Below are 23,742 nucleotides of genomic sequence, written 5' to 3'. Positions count from 1 at the left end.
ATTTCAAACAAGAAAGCCAATGTTTTGTATTGCATTCTGTGTCTTAGGAGGTTTGTGTACACTAGATGAATGGGCGGAAATGGTGGACACATTGTGTGGTGTGTGATGGGAGTCTTCAGCTCTGCTGAGCATGACCATGCGTGGCATTAGACTCAGTGACTGATAAAGAGACAGTGATCTGCAGCTCATCAAGCTCATTTGTGTCTTCTTACATTATCTTAAGGCAATGGTAAAATGCAGGTATAACCATAGAAGGAGATATAGAGTGTATTTTTACAGATTGCCTTAGAGACATTTGGGGAAAAATCATAAGTGCATCTTTCATGTGGATTTGTGATTTTCAACACAGGTAAGACCTGGTCATTTGCTTTACATACACTAGTGAGACATTACTGTAACAGATGTGAAGATATATAATGCTACACTGTAGAATTCATTGAATGACAGTCATACTTTTATAACACAAGCTAAGCTTTTTAAGACTTCATAATATGTGATTCCTATCCAGCTTTGTAAGCTTATAGAGGAATGGTGTATTATTCTCTTTTGTCTTTTGTCTTATGTCTTTAATGTCTTTATTTTTTTAGACAAATGTCTCATTCAGCATAAAGTTTATATATATATATATATATATATATATATATATATATATATAGTGTGTGTGTGTGTGTGTGTGTGTGTGCGCAGATCTTTTCTTGAGGTGGATTACCTTATGACTGATCCTCTTAGTGTGAGATGAGATGATGTGTATGTGTTGGTGACTGAAGTGTCCTTGTTTACAATATTTACACACTGTAGCTGGTTAGTGATCTTTGCAACATTCTTGGTATTAAAGCTTAGCAGGTCCAACACGACATCCTATTTTACAAAGTAACTGAATATGACAAATAGGACTAACTCTAGACGTCACATAAATATGATCCATGTACACCTTTTTGTTGTAGTTACTACAATGGCCAGAAGAGGGTGAACTTGTTCCATTAAACCAGGGGTGTCCAAACTTTTTTCAAAGGAAGCCAGATTATACCACATCAAAATACATGAGGACCAAATATTAGTTATGAATATTATGCAAAATATTTTCAGCTTTCATTTGAGGGTATTGGGTGAACTGTGTAGGAATTACAGCACTTTATATGTGGCCACCCTATTTAAGGGACCAAACGTAACGACAAACATTACATTTAATTGTCATTTTTAATACTTGGTTGCAAATCTACTGTAGTTAAGGACTCTTTCAAGAATTCACAAAATGTTTTCCATGCTTAGTGGTTGGAATCATCACTACTTATTAGCTCTAGTAATGTTCTGCACCACGTTTGGTCTTGTAAAAAGTTGCTTCTGGCTTATTCTCATGATATAACATTCTTTAGTTGCCCCAACAGTATCTTGATGTGCGAGGCATTTGCTATGATGGCTCTCTATGAAAAAGTATTCTTGTTTCCATCTCTTTAGAAATCATCCCTCTCACTAATAACTTTACACCTTTTGTCTGTAGCCATGACTAAATATCATTCAGCAGTTGTAGTCAGAGAAAAAAGGCTCTTGCAATTTAGCTAAGTGTCTTAACACAGTCTGCTGCCACCATCAGATGAAAGGAAAACTTGCAACGTGTTGGCCACCAGGCCACCTATCATACATTCTAAGAGAGGAGACTGCAAGCCGAATTTGGCCCTGGGGCCGTGCTTTGGACATCCCTGCTTTACACCGTCCTCTGCCCTGAATGCATGATAGTGCTCTCATAGAAAAAAAAAATAATAAAAAAACCACAGATTTGTCCAAACAAATGACAACTCAGTAGTCATTGTCTTTATGGACATAGATTCTCCTTATGTGTGAGCTTAATATAAATTCAAAAAGGCCAAAGTGTTGATCATTTCCCAGAAATCAGTAATCAGTGTTACTGTGCATGAACACAGTTGCCTACCTAAGCCCATGGAGGCTTATGCAAAATAATCAGGTGTAAAATCAGGAACACACTCTGCCTAACAAATGACATCTGTCTCACTCTATCTTTTATTATTTTTTTTTATTACTTTTGTTATTTTTCTATAAACCATCTGTCACTTCTTCTCAAACCCTAAGTCTCCAAGCCATTTTTCAGGGCCATGGCATCCTAAAATAGGTTCATGTTCTATAACCATTTATGAAATCTCCATCCATTAAAGTCAGACGCTTCCAAGAGCTCGGTGCATTAAGCCTGATTATAGTGTGCCAGGCAGAGGAAATGGGGTCTATGTGTTGAGCTTGTCGGCAACGATTTTTATCCCTTGTTGCTATCTATCTTGTCAGTTAGAAGCATTGGGCTGAGAGAAAAACAGAGACGATGCTGTGAGTGATAGTTGCTTTAGCTTTGATAGAGGCACTGTAAGGACGTGGGCTCTTCGGCGTGTGCAGGACAGGCTTGAGTGTATGAAAGAGTCATGGAGAGAGGAGCAAGAAAAACAAGTGGCTCTTTCAAAAAGGCCTCTATCAGTCGCACCAGCTCTGGATCCCAGAAGGTAAGAGTTTGCTGTTAGAGTCATAAACATGTTCATCTGAAGTTGCTTTGGTGGTGAGCTGGTATTTAACAGCTGCTAGTGATAGGGGCTGGCCAGATCCGGAAAGTTCAGAGGTATGTTCACAGTATAAACCATACAATCTGAGAGGTATGTGTGCAGAGGTATGAGCGACGGAGTTTATTTGAATGGTTAAAGGAAACAGGATTATTTTGGGAAATTTGAATTGTTTTATTTTTTCCACCTCTTGAACAAATTAGTGCAAGTATACGAAAAAGAATGCAATTTACATGGCCCTAGGCAAGCCAGTAGTTTTTCCTAATACATTTCAGTGAATTTCTTTTCTCTTTCCCCCTTTTCACAGAGTGCCTTTAAGGTAAATGATAGAATTCAATACTTCTTCCAACTAAACTTTCAAGTGGCTTTAAATATACATGCTAGACTGTTATTACCAAGATTAATAATATGTCTTTCAATTTGACTTGTTTTAACAATGTAGTCTGTTTAAATATGGAGAATGTTTTGTTTAATTTAATACACACATTTATCTGCTTTTTATTTTTAGTTCATTCATATATTTAAATATTCAAATGAAACCTACAAACAGCTATTATCCTGAATTATGGAAAATATGAATCCATGTCCGAGATCGGATTCTTAAGCATTTTTTTTGTCTTGTGTTAGGCAACAGTGACTTGTCTAAAAACATTGCAATGCAATGCTGGATCTGTAATTGACAGATGGCTATATTTCCATTACAGCCATGTGAAATAAGGGCAATTCCAGATCTCTATATTAATGGGAAGTAATGGCTGTGAATCTAAAACTGGGACGGCAGCTGTTTTGTGCTAGTGTCTGTTTGTGAGAGTTTGTTAGAGCATATGATCCACCACCACACTGCTGCTCAAAAGCAACAGGAGGAATGGGTTTGTTTGACAGTTGCCTTTTGATGCTTGTTTGCCCATTCAAACCTTTAACTTGACCTTCTTAACCCTATCAGAAACCTCCAAACCATTCTCAATACCAGCACAAAGAGGCTGTCTGATCCATCCCCATCTCTAATCTTCTATAATGGCTGAGTATGAGCACATGCATCTGGGCCAGATTAAGCTCTTTACTTTCTAATGTCTGAGCCACTAAAAATACCACATTCCAAACTGCTATATATTGTATGGTGTTATAGCATACTTATAGTGTAGCTTGTAGTGTTGTAAAACTATGATCGTTACGCATTTTATTTTCCTTAGGTTAATTGTTTGAAGATTATTCATAGACATTTAAAAACATTTAAAAAACGCAGATATTTATAGGTGCACAGTCACACATACAATATTGTGTGTTAACAAGGACCACAGATTAACTTTAATCTCCAAGTGAATATAATTCTCATCCCTGTAGATTGTACAATATCGGTATTAAGAAAGTACTAAATCATGTGTAAACTGTAAGAACTTTTATAACACATCAAGGAAAAAAAAAAAAAATAGACACTTATACATTGCTGACATGAAAATGCATCTTATGACTCCAAGGCTAAACAGTGGCATGTCGTGCCCATGTGATGATGGTTAACCGGATTTTAAGCCACAGACACAATGAATCTTTTTAGAGACGGATAGAGAGCCACATTTTAGTGAGTTAAAGCAATTTAAGTCAAACTTGCCGTGCACCACACACTCAGTGGCAGCTGTGTGACTTCAGGCATCCAGGATGAATGAGAAAATAAAGCTGCAGTCACTGAAATGCACACTCCAGACACCTCTCTCTTCTGAGCGTTCAAGCAGTTTTAGATTTAAAAAAAAAAAAAGAAAAAATTATATATATATATATATATATATATATATATATATATATATATATATATATATATATATATATATATATGAGATGTTATTTGCTTTTAATTTTCACATTCCCCAATTCCCCATTCTCCTCTCCATCACCAATCTATTCTGCTTGAATTAAACGTCAGTATGTGCATTCATATTTTAAGGTTAAGATTAAAGCAATGCTGCATTAAGATATTTTCATCTTTGCATTTAATAGAAACAGATACTAGAAACATCAAACCATGAGAGTTAACCTCAGAAAGAAACCCAAACCAGCTAACTTCATGAAATAATATTATTTCTGATTGAGTTACAAAGCTGAATGTGAGGGAATGCTTAAAATTACGTCTTAAATCCTTTCTTTATTTTTTTTAACTTTTCAAAATCTTTAGAGGCATTCATAATCAGTTTTCAGAAATCTTAGAGCCATTCCTAATCATGTATAAATGATCTTTTGTTTTCAGCAACAGCTTCTACTTATGGCTTATGAAATAACTGAATACTGTTGATTGTTGCCAGGATTGTTATAGGCCTTATTAATTTGTTTGAAGCAACAAAATCCAATCCCCCACTAGAATGTACTTCTCCTTCTCCAGGGGTTTTGTGCATTTTCTCAGAAAACTAACGAGGCCATGAGTTCTGAAAGGATTTGGGTTTTAATTGATGTTGATAACGAGGGTAAGTAAGCTGAAGTAAGTGCGTCACTATAGCTGAACACCAGCACAAGCTAGTGGCTTTTGTTTTTCTTCAGACATAATTCACAGCTTTTTGACCACAGTACTAACACAGTGCTGTCCACATGCTGCTTGTGTTTGCTAGTGGCCCCTGACTCTCATCAGACACTGCAGTAAAAACTCACCTCCTCTCTCTGGTCCATAAAAGAAAAATCACAAAAATGTCAGTATTTTTAATGTCTGGACAAAAAAAATCCCACCTAAGCAAAATACAAAAGTAAACCAATTTAATAGAAATCCATTCATGAAAACCACTGAAAGCCATCACTATTCTGCATAAGTCAGCTCACAATACTTAAATACAGCATGCAGCAAACATAAAGATGAGACAATGCAGAGCTCTTTTAAAGTGCATCAGGAAATACACATTATCTCGTCACTCCAGAAAAAAAAAACATTTTCCACACTTTGCTGTTTATTTAATCTATATTAATTGTAAAACTTCACCCCTTCCTCTGATTTCCTGTTCCAACCCATTTAAACCAATATATTTACTTATAATTATATATCTATGTATAGTTTTTACTGTTTATGTTGATTGCTTTGTAGTATAGAAATAAAGGATAAAGAAAGCCACCAGAACAGCTTCATTGCACCATAGAATAGATTCTACAAGTCTATGGAACTTTATGATGAACACTGCTCTTCCAAAATATATTCCCTCAGTGTTTTAATAAAAGTGGTAAATAGTCACTCCAAAATCTCTCATTGGTGTTCAATCGGGTTGAATGTGAAGGATATAGCATATGATCTATTTTCATATTCATTCATACTCATTTATTTTCAGATTGTTTTCATACTCAAAACAGTGTAGTGTGTGTATATACAGTACGTTGCTATTCAGAGATTATTCACCTAAAGATAGTCAGAAATACACTCTATGTCTAGTCAAGACTACACTCTGTCAGTTTTACTCCACCATAACATGGTTGATAGAAAAGTGCTTAACTGCAATTAGCAACAGATGACCTTATCTCCAGCTGGAGTCCAGTCATTTCTTAACGAGAGGATTTTTCTCGTATTAGGATGTCTGGCCCAATTCTCTCAATTATGCAAATGGGTGTTGAAATGAAAGTAGTTGAGGATGGTGACAAGTCAGGAAGCTCCTCACACCATAGTATCCGTAGCTATTTCTCTTGTTTTTTCCCTTCCCCACTTTGTTTTGGTACAACATCAACTCTCTTGTAGCAGTTACCCCATCACAGACTCTGGGTTTGAGCTGCTTGGCTAAGATGAAAATCCAGAAAAAGGAGTCGCAGGAATTGGAAGATTAACGCAGGGAGGAGGGGTTGAGGCTATCAAAGCAGATTTGCTGCTCTCCTTGTTCTAGCAAGGGATGAAAATACCCTGTAGGCACAGGGAGAGGGGTCATGGGACTCCCAAAAGGATTACCTTGAAATGGAATCATGAGACTTCTGTGAACAAAGAGCCTGCTCACATGCTCATCATATGAACAGCCCCTCATAAAGTGGTGAAGTTTCATGTCCAGTAGGATTCAGTGGGCGCTCACACACTGAGAGAGAGCTGCCCTGACCAGAGAAGCAGGAAAGAGGACACTGATGCTGAAAGCTGAGAGCCTCGATTTCTCCCCATCTCTCTCTTTAACATGATAGGCTGCACAGGTAGGATTTGTTTGCAGTTGCTGAAACTGGGGAAACCATTCCCTGGTAATGCTGTGAGTGAATTATTACTGTGGCAATTTATGGTGGGAATATGGACGAGAATTGGTGGTTTACCTGTGACACATTATCTTGAATGTGCTCTTGTACTTTTTGCAGGTGTTTATGGTAATGTAAGAAAGCATTCCAAACTGCTATATTGACATTTACAATTACAGCTTGAAGAAAAGAATTTGTGGTGTAATTGTGTTGATCATAACTGAACTGCAATTCACAACTTATTTATAACTTTAGTGACAAGTTGGCATCAGCCACCAAGTTGAAATTGTACACTTAATGTGCTAACCTCAAATAACTCTTAATTAATCAAATGAATAATATTTTTTGGTAAAATACTTTCTGGTAAGGTAGTGTGAATGGTGAAGTGCTAGTAAACCATTCTAAGTAGAAAAATAAGTGCTGGAGAATAATAAATGAAATTTTAAACCTTCAAAAACACTAACAAGTTTAGACTAGACTTCTTTCTTGGTCTATGGATGATGACTTTGTACAAAAGAATAGCAGGGGGTAAGTCATAGTTATACAGGTTTATAGCCAGCTCTTTCTTACTCGCTTGTCCAGTTCTCTCCATATAAACGCCCAGGAGAGATTTGCTTCAAAGGCTTTCATCTTAATTAGGACTGAACTGACAAGAAAGGCCTGGACAAAAAGAAGGTTATTTTCATCGAGTTACTGAAGCACGATCAAAAACCTGGCTTTGCGGGATCTGACATGTCCATTTGTTTTTGTTTCACTCAATTTTCTTGGCTTTTTTTTAGAAATGGAAAAGAGGGCAATGACAATGTGCAGAGCAGATCTGAGGTTTGACAAGATCCTAATTTGCTATGCACTAATAATTTCAGGTCAAACCAAATATGGCCTGCATGTGGTTAGCAGCTCCCATTGCCTTTCTTTCCCACATTCCTAATTTTATTTCTATATCTCTCTCAACACTAATATGACCTGTTGACTTTTTCTTTGTATATAGATTTAAAGAAAGGCTTTTCTTACACATATCTGAAAAAATTTTTTCAGTAATTGTGAATAAATGCATATAACGCAGTTAAAGCATCAGGCAGTGACTGCGGCTTTTTCATCTCTTACCATTTTCAGCATATGCAATTATGCACTTATAATACGTATCTAAATATATTTTACCATCATGTACTGTACTACTTATACTTCATTCAGTACTACTAGAATAAGAGGATTTGATACATACAACCAGACAAAACCTTACAGACTAAAAGGACTGTAAATAAGTGTAACAACATGACATCATTTTAAATTAAATATATAAACTTGATACTAAAAAATGTTACGTTCATTTTTCAAACTTTCACTTTTCTTTTGTAGGGGCCGAAAGCTTGGATTGAGAGGACATTTCAGAAAAGAGAATGCGTTCACATCATTCCATCTAAGGATCCAGCTCGGTAAACTTATTTGCCTAAATAAAGCACTAGAAAAAAAATCCTCAGAAATTTCATCAACTGTTGAAATGATAAACAATATCGCAGATGCAAACGAATAATACAGAGTATTTCAGTAAGGAACAGTAGAAGTGTAGTTCAAATTCTCCTAATTAAAGAGGAAAATTAATTATATTAATGATTCAACTGGAATTCAGCTTCTTAGACAATTTTGGTTGATTTTATGAGAGTAAGAGAGGCTTCTGAAAATATGATCATACTGGTAAGGACATATAGGGCAACTGGCTGCTTTGCAGCTGTGTGTGACTGGGTGAAAGGGGCTAGGAAGGTGGAGGGCTGCCAGAGCGAATGGCCATTGTGCAAATGGAAACATTTATTAAAGAGTGCTGCTTAGACCCAGAAGGCCTACATAGAGGACCAGACTTTTTAATGTAGCAGTGATAACAATCAACAGTTGAAGATGGGAAAATTCCCCAGAGTGCCTCTTATAAAGTTTTTAAACATTACATACACACAATTTACAAATAAGTGTTTTTCCCCTAAGGTGTACCTGTGGTCATTTGGTGACCCAGCATGTGGCCATCCAAACTGAAAAAAGGGAGGATCTGCTAGTGCAGGTGAACCCCCCTCAGGAGAAGTGGACTGTACTCAAACACACACAGGTTTCCTCTACTGATGCTTATGGCACCATCGAGTTTCAAGGAGGAGGATTTGTCAACAAGGCCATGGTAAAGATATTTCATCACACTTCTTAAAGTAATATCAGGTGATTGTCTGATCACCTGATAGACATAGACTAGCCCTATTGCTGAGGAAAATTCTCCATTAAACTATCAAAATCTTTCTTTCAGTACATCAGAGTATCTTATGACACCAAACCAGACAACTTGATGCACCTAATGGTGAAAGACTGGCATCTAGAGCTGCCCACACTCCTCATATCTGTTCATGGAGGCCTCCAGAATTTTGACATGCAGCCCAGACTCAAGCAGGTCTTTGGCAGAGGTCTGATTAAAGCTGCGGTGACTACAGGAGCATGGATCTTCACTGCGGGAATTAACACAGGTGGGCATATTTACCAGTCAGGACTGGCATGCTTTACTCTACATATGACACTTTACATAATTTGCTAAATTATCTTTCAGGTGTGATCCGCCATGTTGGAGATGCATTGAAAGATCATTGCTCTAAATCCAGAGGGAAGGTCTGTGCCATTGGGATCGCACCCTGGGGAATCCTGGAGAGCAAGGAGGATCTCATTGGAAGAGATGTGAGACTGATCACAATTTATAGATTAGTATTCTCACTCTACTGGATGCTGAGTTATATCTGCTTCTTCATTAATGTGTTTGTGTTGTTTTCAGGTGACCAGACCTTACCAGACAATGTCCAACCCTCTGAGCAAGCTGGCCGTTCTCAACAGCAGCCACTCCCATTTCATCCTGTGTGATAATGGCACATGTGGGAGGTATGGGGCAGAGGTCAAACTGCGTAGACAGCTGGAGAAGCACATCTCTCTGCAGAAGATTAACACCCGTAAGCATGTACAGGCAGTCCTATAATGCTGTGCCATTATAATGCACCACAGAGCTTCTCAACTGAAATGTCTGTTTTGGCTACATTTTGATAGCTTATAAATGGCGTCAGCATTGATAGGGGCTGCTGGCAGATATTGTAGTGCAAATACGGACTGAAAGGCTCTTGTCTGTGACCTGTGGGTTTCCCTTTGTCATCCTATGCCTGGGATTTGGAATAAGGCAGGGACAGCAAAGGGATGCTCAGCTGTCACCACTCACATCACATGCTAACCAGGTCAATGCATAGTATAATGCACTATTCCCATTGATTAATTAGATCTCTGTTGATGATCTCTTTCATCTAATTTGATAAATCTTAGTTAATAAATACTGTATTTTTGTCTTATCCCATCAACCTCCCAATCTTAAGCTTAAAGTTAAATTATTTTGCTGTGTCTGAGGTTTAGGTCAGGGTGTTCCAGTAGTATGCCTGATCGTAGAAGGTGGCCCAAACATGATCACTGTGGTCCTGGAGTGCTTGCGTGAGGAACCTCCTGTGCCCGTAGTGGTGTGTGATGGCAGTGGCCGAGCCTCAGACATCCTCTCCTTTGCCCACAAACACTCAGAGCATGAAAGGTAAGGGTAGTGTTTAATCAATGCAGTAAGGGCTGATAGCTGTAAACGATTAGACAGTAGACTAAAACACGCATTTTTGTTTCCAGGACAATAAGTGACGCTGCCCGAGACCAGCTACTAGTCAGCATTCAGAAGACCTTCAACTACAGCAAGAGTCAGTCGCAGCAGATCTTCCTCATGATCATGGAGTGCATGAAGAGAAGGGAGCTGGTGAGTACATGTATCATGCAATTAGCAAGAAAAAGTCCAAAATGGACATTTTGTAGTCTAAAATGTATAAAATGCATTTGTAGATATTTATTTAGAATAGGTAAGTACATTGAAGAAGAAAAGATATTATACAGGTATATTTTTGGCCCCCAACATTGTAAATGCACCTTCAAAGGTACAGCACTGTTCCTTATAGACCAGTTAAGTACAGTTACGTTCATCTAACTAAAAGGACAAATTACATCACTTAAGATAACCCTAGGGACAAGTATTTGCATCTTTTTCTGAGAGTGTAGTGTAAATATAGATATTCTATACATGCAGACCACACCTTCAACTAAATGACATAAAAAGTGACTGTAGAACTGTAGGGAGAATTTGGGCTGGAGGTCTGGGAAACATCATTGCTAGTGGAGAAAGAGAGAAGTTATTTTCCAATGTATCGGATGTTAACTAGCAAGAAGGTAGAGCTTCAGGAATAGTTTTTCTCCAAAATATCAGTTATTTCTTAACTTCATGTATATTATACGTACACATACTGTAGATATCTTGCTATACTATATAACTGGTATAATTGCTTTGTAGCATATTGTTTTGATTAATGAACTGTTCCACTAATTTATTTCATTATCTTAAAAATCTTTGTTAAATGATTATATTTGTTTGTATTTCATGCAGCTTTTCTTAAATAAATACTGCCCTGACTTTCACTGTCCTGCATTTTCATTTGTGTCCATGCAATCATTTGTGCTTGTAAAAAAAGAAAAGAGTCATCTCCATGTGATCATTTGTGAATAAAGCCTACTTTCCTAAGTCCTTTCCCAAACTGTGTGTGCTGCATTATATTAACTCTGACATCTTTCATGTCTAATTATAGCTCACATGTAGCTCAGATCCTCAGGCAGCTCGGTGAGCAAGAACTAGCAGATTCATCTAGTTCCCTAAGCTCAGCCACAAATACATTTATTATCCATTATATTTATTGTATTTATTATATATATTTAAGGGGGGAATGGTAGCTTGGTGGTTAGCATGTTTGCCTGACCCCTCCAGAGCTGGGGTCCAATTCCTGCCTCTGCCCTGTGTGTGAGGAGTTTGCATATTCTCCCCATGCTTCAGGGGGTTCCTCAAGGTACTCTGGTTCCTCCCCCCTAGTCCAAAGACATGCATTGTAGGTTGATCGGCATTTCCAAATGTGTGTGTGTGTGTACATTTATGCCCTGCAATGGGTTGGCACCCCATCCAGGGTGCCCCCTGGGAAAGGCTCCATGCTCCCCATGACCCTGTGTAGGATAAGCAGTACAGAAAATATACATATACTAAACAGACTCTCTGGTAGGGGTTGCATAGACCTTTCATATAAGTTTTATGGTGAAGAGGAGTGTGTGAGACTGCATTTCTGCCCACTCCTGCACTTTAAAGCTAAATAAAATGTAAATAAAAGCCTTCCACTGTGGCATAGTGAATTCTGTAATGACCAGCATAGTGGCATAGTGAATTCTGTCATGACATTCAGTGCCACTCAGCTAGTTTTCAGCCTGTCAGTGATACCAGTCAACTCACAGAGGTCTTTCCAGACTTCCAGGTTCAGCTCCTGGGTCATTACTAGCCTGGAAAATCTCCCAGACACTACTGTAGACATAGCATCCTCCATCTAAGAAGGCCAGTGATTGAGCTACAGTATAAGGAGGCCTTTACTGATGGACATGAGCTTCTGTACTGCACACTTTCAAGTCTAAAATTAGCAGTTTCAGCTGAGCCACCAGGTTATCCACATGCATTCATTTTAAGAATTGGTAAATCCCCAAGTTATACTGAAGTGTAGTTTGTTGCATTCTTTGCTGTCGTTTATCAACATTTACAGAAACTGCAGTAATAAAACAGCCGAAAATAGTGAGTTTTGCTTTAACTATGCCAAAGACAACTAGTCAACTATTTTTAAAAATTACTGGTTGACAAGTAAAAATTTCTAGTACTTCTCTGTGGTGTGGACAGTCAATGGCAACAGCGTTCACACTCCTGCAGCAGATTTGGCAGATGGTAAGTGATGTGATAAGTAGTTTCTAATATCCATCAGGACAGAAAATAACAAGGATGAGTGCAGCACCACCTGCTTCCCCCATGTTCATTCCTTCTCTTCCTCAACAAAACATGGAAGAGAGGCTCCATCTCCACATAATCCGACTTCCTCCACTTGACTACTTTAGTTTCATACACAGTAGAACCCACTGGGTTATATTAATTAAGTGCCTAAACTCCACTGTATACTGTATGTTCAATTATGCCTGTTGATGGGATGCATGTTTAGGCCTTTTCACTGGGATCAAGTATTAGAAGCAGGTAATAAGAGATTTAATACATTTTTAAAAGAATTATAAAGAACCTTGGAATTAAATAAACAAAAGAACACAGTGCTATTGTTTGTCCATAATCCTGAATACAGAAGGTAGAGATCACCCTGAGGTTTGCCACCATATAATACTATAAGCACTAAGGTCTGATTACAGTGAACAGGCTTTGCCTTTAAAACTGATATGCAGTTTGGGTCAAATGGCCATTTTAAAATACTGAAATACATGATCAGTTACATAAAAAATACTCAATTCAATTTTCCAACATGCTTTCTGTATGTATGTACATATAGTTATTTAGACATGCACAGACTTTAGTCCCATTGCCTTTACATCAATCTCTTATTTACACTCATATCTGAATAAACACATGATGTCAGAAAAGATCCCTAAGCATGGAAAAAGGTGTGAATATTTTCACAAATGTCTTCTTTAACTAAATACTGGGTACTAACTATACAATATGCATTATTTTATAATCGTTTTGGAATAAAATAAATTTAAATAAATGACCTGCATTATTATTAAGATGAGGGTCAATAGTGCACACTAGAACTCTGGACTCTTTGGCATCGTGCCACATATTCATACCAGCTTAATCACACTTAGCATTTCTGCACATGTGACTGCATCTCCAAGGCAATGGTATTTGATACAAGCCTTCTAAAACAAGGAAAGCTCTATTTTGCCATTAAGTACAGAGAATTAGTCAGGCATCATATGTATGAGACCCTGAGAGGAAGCCTTTTTGCTTTGTCAAGTGTCATTAAATAGCTATATTGGGCTAAGCTGTATTTGGGAAAAATATATTTGTTCCATTTAATCATTCATTCAATCATTCACACAACTCACTTTTGGTCACTTTTTCCTCCACGTAAAGACATCCTCGACGTGATCTATTGCTTTTTTAATCAATACTTCTACTACAGATAACAGTCTTTCGAATGGGTTCAGAGGGACAGCAGGACATTGAGATGGCCATTCTAACAGCTTTACTGAAAGGTACTCTCCAGATTTCACACAAAACAGCTTCCAGATTCATCTTATAATTAGACATCCTGGGTTAATCCGAAATCACCTATGTGTGTGTTCTCTGTCCTTTTAGGCACAAATGCCTCAGCCTCAGACCAACTGAGCTTGGCTCTTGCCTGGAATCGGGTGGATATAGCACGCAACCAAATCTTTGTTTACGGACACAACCTGCCAGTTAGCCACATTTTTAACTTACCATTGTGCCATGTTAAAAAATAACTACATTTACTGTGCTCCAAATCAGTGGTCTTTAAATACTTCTTTGGTTTTATAGCCTGCAAGTGCAGTAGCTAGTGCCACGTCCACCCTGAAAGCCAAGAGCTCCCCTGCAGCCTCACAGGGCATAGCTAAGGGCAGAGGCAAGAGGAGCAATGGGGGGAAGGCCAAGGCAGATGTTCTAGAGGAAATGGATCCTAGAAAGCTAGAATTACTCAACTGGGTAAAAATGATGGACCACACTATACTGTACTATACCATATCATTATGTTCTTACTGATAAATCAAGACACTCAGAATTGTACAATAGCAGCTAATAATAAACATTTAGACAGCCACGCTTTACCGATACTGACTGACATGTTTACATGTTTACTGGTGCCCTTCTCAGGTGAACTCACTGGAGCAGGCAATGATGGATGCCCTGGTGCTGGACCGAGTAGATTTTGTTAAGCTGTTGATTGAAAATGGGGTCAACATTCACCATTTCCTCACCATCCCACGGCTTGAGGAGTTATATAACACGGTAAGCGCCACTGAAAAAGCCGCACAAGAGTCTATGAAATTGACATTTTTAATCCTCAGAAAAAATATTCACCCACCCTGATGCCACATGGGCTTATTTATCCACCATTATCTCAATTCTGTTTACACATCTTTGCTTGCATCTTGTTAGTTGTTGCTTTTCAAAAATTTTTATCTTTAGAAACTTGGACCTGTCAACACACTGAATGCTGTAGTGCGAGATGTTAAAAAAGTAAGTTATTGGTTTTGGTCACAAAGAGAATAAGCTTCTGTTGATTTAAAGACATGAAAAGAGGATGCGTTCCTAGAGGCATCTGGAATATATTTATATTCAATGAATCTTGAATCTTACTTACACATGTATCTAAGATAAGCATTTGTATTAAGACATATTAACATAATGCAATGGCTTAGGGAAAATTTAATTCACTAACTTTCCACTTACCTTAAATTTATTTTGATGTTCAAGTGGCTTCTTTAGTTTTGAGTTACAAGGCTATCATGGGACATTTTTACCCCTAACTCGGGAACTATATGCCAAAATCATCACACTTTACTTTTCTTAAGTCTCTAACCAACAAGTGTGTCATTTTAATCACACCATTCCTCTCTGATATTTTAGGGCAACCTCCCACCAGACTATCAAATTACACTAATTGACATTGGCCTGGTGATGGAGTACCTTATGGGAGGGGCCTATCGCTGTAACTACACAAGAAAAAGTTTTCGCTCTCTCTACAACAACCTTTATGGTCTTAAAAGGGTGAGTGGGAGCAGCAGGTGTTTATATTTAAAGTCTAAACACATAAAAGTCTAACATGTCTTCATTCTTATATTTATAGCCAAAGGCTCTAAAACTTCTTGGGATGGAGGTATGATTAATATTTTGCTGTTAGCTGTTCATTTTGCTGTTCTGTACTGAAAGTGCAGCAGTTTATTAATATCAATTTATCAATGACACTCCTAGGATGATGAACCAAATATGAAAGGAAAGAAGAAAAAGAAGAAGAAAGAGGAGGAGGTGGACATTGACGTGGATGACCCTGAGGTCAGCCGTTTCCAGTACCCATTCCACGAGCTGATAGTTTGGGCTGTGCTGACGAGGAGACAGAAGATGGCTCTGTTCTTGTGGCAGAGGGGAGAGGAGGCCATGGCTAAGGCCTTGGTAGCCTGTAAGCTTTATAAAGCCATGGCCCATGAATCCTCTGTCAGTGAGCTGGTGGATGACATATTTCAGGACCTAGATAACAACTCCAAGTGAGTATAATGCGTGTGGTTAAAGACCTGGAGCAAGCTGACACACAGAGTCACTGATCTTATTTTTTATTGAGGAAATAACCAAAATGCACAGTGGGTAGTGTTGCCATCTAACAACTCCAGGGAGCTTGGTTTGATCCTGAACTCTGTGTATTTCACATGTTCTCTGAGTGTACATGTAGATTTCCTCTGGGTCCTCTGGTTCCTACCTCCCAAAAATATGCCAGAAGTCGGACTGGCTGCTCTAAATTGCCCCTAGTGGTGACTATATGTCTGAATGTGTGAATGCATGGTGCCCTGTTTTGGACTGGCATTCCATCCAGAGTGTATTCCCACCTCACTCTAAGTATTCTCAGGATTGGCTCCTGTAGTTTGGTGTCCTATGGAAACTACAGGGAAGATTTTAATTTCCATGCCTTGTTTTACTGTAGGAGCATGCATTTCACACATAAATGTTGTTGAACAGCAAACAAATATTGTTGAACAATAACATTGTAGAAGATGTAGATTTCTTTTTGTTTGCTTGATTTAGAAAATTTTCATCATACAAACACACTGTCCATTAAACATCATATTCAGTATCATATTTCACTTTCAGGGAGTTTGGAACTTTGGCCTATGAGCTTCTGGACCAGGCATACAAACATGATGAACAGGTGGCCATGAAGCTGCTGACCTATGAGCTTAAGAACTGGAGTAACTCCACCTGTCTGAAACTAGCTGTGGCTGCCAAGCACAGAGACTTCATTGCCCACACATGCAGCCAGATGCTCCTTACTGACATGTGGATGGGCTGCCTGAGGGTTGGCAAAAACCCTGGACTCAAGGTGATTATTTGTACAATGGCATAGGTCTTTGGAATCATATTTCATTTTATGGGTACCTTGGCTTCCCCATCGCTTAAATGTGGAAGACCATGTGTCATTGTACAATAATTTAGGTACTAGGCAGTTGCATGTTTCTGATTCTCAAAACTGCATCTCTCCAGGTAATTGCGGGCATCATCTTTCCTCCTTCAATCCTGCTCCTGGGTTTCCGTGTGGGTGATGACACCTACCAAGGCTGTGATGACAACAAAGGTGCCAAGGACAAGGATGATGACAACAAATCCAGCAGGGTAACTACAGCAATTGTCGTGTCTAAAGCAGACTAATTAGTAAGATATCTATGTGTTGTTGGTGTGTAATGCAATGCCATTATCTGTATCTGTTTAGTGCTCCAAATATCAGTATCTGTATTTGTATTCAGGTATACACTTGAAGTGGGCATGACCTAAGCAAGAAGCTTGTTTTATTACGTTGGAACCCTACCACTATGTTCCCAGAAACACTGGAAAACACTGGGGGGGAAAACCCAGAAGTAGAAATGCTTATAGCACTGTCAGCATTGTCTATGAATTCCGGCTCTGACAGTTCCTCAACCATCACTCGAGTTCATTATTGAGATGGCATGAAAATGTTTTTTTAATCCTGCTCAGACAGTTTTTATTTCTGTTTGTACATGGCCATGTTATTTTGTACTGAATTTAGTTCTGTTTCCCAAAATATAAGCAAACTAATAGCCTAATTTGAACCACAGTTAACCCTGACCCAACCCTGATAAAGCAAGGAGGAATGAATGAATGCTGTAAACGCATCACATGCACATTCTCTTTCTTTGTCCTGCAAGCTTCATATCTGACCACACTCTTGCACCTGCATGAAAGTAAACTTGCTCGAATTTTTTGTTGAATCCCATGGAATCCCAGTCCTGATGCACGTCTTACTTTCAAGATTTCTAAAAAATATTTGCATTTGTATTAGTTTAGAACCCATTATCTGTTTCTTCTGAATAGTTTATTCATATTCAGTTACATCCCTAAGTTGTAGATGGTTGTTTCACAGCTAGAATATAAGCATAAACAGCGATATTTCCTCATTGTCACTTCAAATTCCTAGTGCAGATGTAATGCAGAAATAACACATCATGATATTTCTGCATTATCAAACTTCAAATATTACCCCCAACAACATGACCAATGTTCTTCCAGGATGCCACCACAGATGCACATTCAAAGAAAGGTGATGAAGAAGATGGCAGTAAGAAGCTGAGACATGTACCTATTGGAAGGAAGATCTATGAGTTCTACAATGCTCCGTTCACCAAGTTTTGGTTTAATACGGTAAGCATTAAACCATTGCTATTTCTTATCATATCAAGTATTGTCATTTCGTAATAATAGTATTTCATATTAATATCATGGTTCTGATGTTGCATTCTTCTGATGTTGCCTGATATGTTTGGAGCAGATCTCGTACCTTGGGTATCTTATGCTGTACAATTACATTGTCTTGGTGAAGATGGAACGTTGGCCATCAATACAAGAGTGGTTGGTCATTTCCTACATACTGACGCTCGGCCTAGAGAAAGTGAGACAGGTGAGGTGTAAAGTGTCTTTAGTGTGACAATCGCAGTGTAGTTCCCTTACAGAAAAGTCTCATGAATTTCATATGTAATTTGCACATTTTTAGAAACTTCACATTATGGCTTCATACATTTTTCACATGTAATGGACTTTTCACATGTAGTGCCTGTGTTTTTTTATTTCCACATGTGAGTTTTTTCTCATGAATAATTCATTTTCATGTGTGATTTTCTCATATGATTATTTTCACATGTAGGGCCTGTAGTTTTATTTTTCACATGATCATGTTATTCACAATGTCATACGATATCATGATGATGTCACATGTTTACTTGAATGTGCAATTTCAGAGCATATGAAGAAATGCACATTTGCATGTTTTTCATGTGATTAAGTATTATTCACAGAATTACACTTCACCAGTGAAATGTATGTGATTTTTCCATTTATCACCTTTATTTATCACCTTTAATGTGATAAATACAACAGAAGGCTCCTTCAGAAAGCTTGAGAATCCCTGACTATAAGAGCCCTTGAGGAACTATTTTTAAGGGTGTAGTGTAAAGCACTAAATATAACGTGAAAAAAAAAATCACATGAAATATGAATAAAACACTAGTCATGTAGATACTCCTCTATTAGGAAGAACGGACGAGAGGGTTAGTGCTGCTATTTATAGGATGTCCTTTTGATCATGCACTTTACTTATAAATTTAGGTGACAGGGACAATGATAGAGTATTATGTGTGCCAGAATCAGATTAGAGCTGAATTTCATCTGTTGGCTCTGGACAGATTTGTACAACCAGCAAGTACATTAAATGTCATGGTGGACTAGAAATATCACAGTGACACAGAAAAAGATGACAAATATGTTTAAATGATTGGTGTTAAAATAACCATGATATAAACTGGATTTTGAAGCAATTAGAGTCTGCATATTTTTTCTTGACTGTTTTAACTGAGAAAGCTCTACCAAGCTCAGAAAATCTGTGCTGTATAGGACACTCCACTCTTATGTTGCAGCATACAGTGTGAACAATATACCACCGTTTGCCTCATGTTAAAATGGATATGTTGTGAAAGACAGTTTAAAAAGGAATGTAAATAGAGGGAATATAAAATGCTCTTGTTTGTGTTAGATTCTGATGTCAGAGCCTGGTAAGCTCAAACAGAAGATTAACGTGTGGTTGGAGGAGTACTGGAACATCACAGACCTGGTGGCCATCTCTACATTCCTTCTGGGTCTTCTCCTCAGACTACAGCCCGAACCTTACATGGGCTATGGCCGGGTTATATACTGCGTGGACATCATCTTCTGGTACATCCGTGTGTTGGATATTTTTGGGGTCAACAAGTACCTCGGACCCTATGTCATGATGATTGGCAAGATGGTAAGTAACAGTAGATCAGGCAAATAGAGAAAGCAAACTTCTGCGTGTTTCTGGATTTATAGACTTTTGAATGTATCATATTTTGCCAGGCCTCGACAAGTTATTACAGGCTGAATTTAGTTTTTAAAATGTTTGATTCTTTAGACCATGTTAGTAGTTTTATATTTTGGTTTTCTAAAAAAAATGCAAAAAAAATGGAATGTTGTAACATTATTGCTGTGTGTGTGTGTGTGTGTGTGTGTGTTTTAGATGATTGACATGTTGTACTTTGTGGTGATTATGTTGGTGGTCCTGATGAGCTTTGGGGTAGCACGGCAGGCCATTCTCCACCCAGATGAAGAGCCCACCTGGCGATTAGCCCGAAACATTTTCTACATGCCCTACTGGATGATCTATGGAGAGGTGTTTGCGGACTCAATAGACCGTAAGACTAGAATTGATAGTAAGATTCTTTTTCCTGCCTCCAGGGTAGATATTCAGTCTTACCTGTACTTTCCTCTATCTTACTGAGTTGTAGTGTATTGTAGTGTCACATTTGCGCATACAGTAGTTCTTACTAATTGATTTCATGTTGTCCTCTTTAAATTAAAATCAAAAATTAAAACAAAACCTGGACAGGTTTATTTTTTAAGTTTTCAAGAACTTTTTAGTACTTTGGGTTTGAGGTGTAAATAATGTTCTACTATGATCTACAAGTTGTTATAAGCTGCAGATATGTCGGTTTATGGCTGTGACTTACAGAATACAGAATAGCTCTCTCATTTTCCGAACACCTTTATATCAGATATCTATCACTAAAGTTCAGACCATCCATCTTTAGACCATGTTTAGGTTAGCTAAACAGTAAAACAGTAGATGTATGATGTATGTCTTCAGTATATTTAATTACATTTAGAATTAGGATAAGTTTGGAGTGCATTCAGCCCTAGAACAATGTACCAATGTTGTTTCCACATATGTGCAAAAAATGATTTTTTAAAGGAAAATATAGATTATTTTTCTTACTTTTGATGTAATTGAGAGTATATGTTTGCTTGCTTTCTCCCCCTCTATCACCATGAATTTTCTTCTCTGGAATGCTTTGCAGTTTATGCCATGGAAATAAACCGTATGTAAACATTACACTCCACCATTTTTAATGCTGTTTCAAAATGAAAATGAAGTTAGCACTGCTATGCTGGACTGAGATTTGAGGTCTTTCCTCAGCCCCCTGTGGAGATAATATGTATGATGAAGATGGAAAGAAACTTCCCCCCTGCATTCCTGGTGCCTGGCTCACTCCAGCCATCATGGCCTGCTATTTGCTAGTGGCTAACATCCTCCTTGTCAACTTGCTTATTGCTGTCTTCAAGTAAGTGTACAAATCAATACAGATAATATGCATATTTCTTAATATGACAGAGCGAATATGACTAAATGGTATTTAACTTCGCTGAACTACACCTGGATACCGTATGAATGACACAAATTGTCTAAAGTGGACATGATTATAAATTATCCACCATGTTTGTATCCATAACAGTAATACCTTCTTTGAGGTGAAGTCCATTTCAAACCAGGTGTGGAAGTTCCAGCGGTATCAGCTGATCATGACTTTCCACGACAGGCCAGTGCTTCCTCCTCCTCTCATCATCTTCAGCCATATTTACATCCTCATCAGACGAATCTGCTGCCACTGTGGCAAGAAAAAAGAGGGAGAGCTGGATGAGAGGGACAAAGGACTGAGTGAGTTCATTTGAATGAATGATATCTCATTTTTGTGAACAGAAGAAAATGAGCCACTTGTAAGACTTTTGTGCTTTCAGAGTCAGTCATTATTGGTGCAATAAAGTCAATGATCACCCTTTCTCAATGAACAAGACTGTTAGAGACAGTCTTGTTGCTACATTACAGGCTCCTAGAACTCCTGAAGAATAATATTTGCAATCAATTTATGGATAACATATCTATTGTACAAAATTAGGTTTTCAGGTACCAGTCTCACTGACTAATCACAGTATCTCCTTTTTTCTCTAAGAGCTTATCCTGAATTCTGAGGAGTTGAGGTGCCTGTATGAATTTGAAGAGGAGTGTGTGGAAGACTACTTCAGAGAGAAAGATGATGAGCAGCAGTCCTCAAATGATGAAAGGATAAGGGTGACATCTGAAAGGTAACAAAATCTGTGAAGCATTTCAATCCTCCAGGTTAATTAATTGTCTAAAAGTGGTAAGCAGTGTAAACTGGACTTAATCTTGAAACTGCTTCACCACACATTTGGGGGCTTTATCAGTTGCAACAAATATAAAGGTTTAGATGATGGATACATGGCAGTGAAATGTACTTGTTAAACAATTTTATTTCATGACAGGGTAGAAAACATGTCCATGCACCTGGAGGAGGTCAATGAGAGGGAGAACAATATGAAGGCTTCTTTGCAGACGGTGGATCTAAGGCTGGCCCAGCTAGAGGACATCTATTCTCGCATGATGATGGCCTTGGAGAAACTGGCAGGAATCGACCACAGTGAACTGAAGAGGATACACTCACGGACATCCTCTGTTAGTGGCTTGTCGTCGCTCCTCCGGACTGGCAGCATTAACAGCAATGATGGATACAGCCTTTATTGCTACTATATGGATGACTGTCCAGCTACTGAGGAAAAGGACGGGGCCATGTCAAGCCAACTGACAGTGGCAAATGTGAAGAAGCCATCGAACACCACAACTCTCAATCCAAATGATTATGGGCTGAATTTGGAGGTGGATGTTCCTGTAGGAAGGATCCGTCCAAACTCATGTGGGAACACCTGGATCCCCCGTTTTGAGAAAACACCTGAATCTATAGATCAGGGTGAAGAGGCCAAAGCAGCATGTGAAGCTCCAACATCTTTAGTCCAAAGGTCTAGGAGCACCAGCTTGTTCAGTTCAACTGCCAGAGAAAGTTTAATGCAGAGAGCCAAAGAGAATAATTCTCTTCAGAAAGCGATTGTCAGATCCTCAACTATGCGGCGATGGAGTGCTGGCTCTGAGTATAAATTGCAATCTAATCTTTTTGGCCAGCCACCTCCAGACATCCACATTATCAAACCCACAGAGACAAATGAAGCAAGTAAATCTGAGGGTCAGCTGAGACCAAGAGTTCCAAATATTCTCAGCACAGAGATGAGAACTCAAGAAGAAGAAGGCCAGATAGGAAGGAGTGATATTACACAAGAGGACAGAAAAGAGAATGGCTCAGAGGAAAGCCTAAATATGGAGGGTAATACAGAAGAAAGAGACAGAGACCCAACACAGACAGATGTAATATGGAGAAATTCAATTGAGGATGGAAGGATGAACTTGCATGAAGATATTCCTGACTCTTTTCATCTTCTGGTACCAGAAGAGAGAATGTTTCCACCAGGAAGATCCAAGAGCTGGAACACAAAATGTCGCAAAGCCTTGAGGGAAAGCGCAGACAAGCCCCGAGGCTCCAGCAGTGAGAGCAGCCTTTCATGTGGAAGTTCCCTTGGGAGGTCTGGAGAAAAAATTGGGAAAGTGTCAGGGAAGGAGGAGTGAAAGAAAAAAGATAGACCTGAGGTCGGGAGATGAGACTGCTAATTAGGAGTAAAGATGATAAGAGATTGTTCTTTGTGTACCACAATTTTAAATATAAATTCATCCATTCATCTTCCGTATCAAGGTCAGAGTTTTCCTGGGAAACTCGTTGCAGGGTAGAAATACACCCTGGATGAGATGGCATTTCAGCGCAGAGCATCAAGAACTTTTATATAACAATAAAACAGCTGCAGCGTCATATCCACTTCCTAGGTAACAGATATTTGATGTTTTGTAGATAACCCTAAATGTGTGATTATGTGATTAATAACTTCCAACATACGTTTCTGTATATTGTATGTATTCTATATAATGTTATAACAGTTAGGCTTTATACAAGTAAAAATTAATACTCTTGCCTTACAGTTGGCTTAAATGTTATTATAATATGTTGTTTGACAGCCACAGATTTGAAAAGACATGCATAATATTCAGTGTTATTAATATTTTATTGTTATAATGGAAAACTGTTCTTA

At 38.3% G+C, this 23,742-nt stretch overlaps 1 protein-coding gene across 1 annotated transcript; it reads left to right on the top strand.

Annotated features, from left to right (window-relative positions):
* Positions 1-1,861: 1,861 nt before the first annotated feature.
* On the top strand, positions 1,862-23,742 carry LOC113529693 (transient receptor potential cation channel subfamily M member 1). Its single transcript, XM_053236690.1, has 27 exons — positions 1,862-2,501; positions 8,076-8,152; positions 8,694-8,877; positions 9,001-9,214; positions 9,295-9,419; positions 9,514-9,685; positions 10,128-10,302; positions 10,389-10,512; positions 13,793-13,865; positions 13,969-14,069; positions 14,170-14,334; positions 14,503-14,637; positions 14,818-14,868; positions 15,259-15,399; positions 15,479-15,508; positions 15,604-15,893; positions 16,492-16,720; positions 16,882-17,010; positions 17,923-18,054; positions 18,182-18,310; positions 19,439-19,690; positions 19,940-20,132; positions 20,778-20,798; positions 20,897-21,041; positions 21,213-21,415; positions 21,708-21,840; positions 22,039-23,742. Exons 1-27 carry the CDS (start codon positions 2,424-2,426, stop codon positions 23,225-23,227), a joined length of 4,890 nt encoding a protein of 1,629 aa, XP_053092665.1. The 5' UTR covers positions 1,862-2,423; the 3' UTR covers positions 23,228-23,742.

This window comes from Pangasianodon hypophthalmus, chromosome 9 (assembly GCF_027358585.1).
Source record: "Pangasianodon hypophthalmus isolate fPanHyp1 chromosome 9, fPanHyp1.pri, whole genome shotgun sequence".
Lineage (NCBI taxonomy): Eukaryota > Metazoa > Chordata > Actinopteri > Siluriformes > Pangasiidae > Pangasianodon > Pangasianodon hypophthalmus.
Note: the sequence above shows the minus strand (reverse complement) of the source record. Positions and strands in the feature narration are given on the sequence as shown.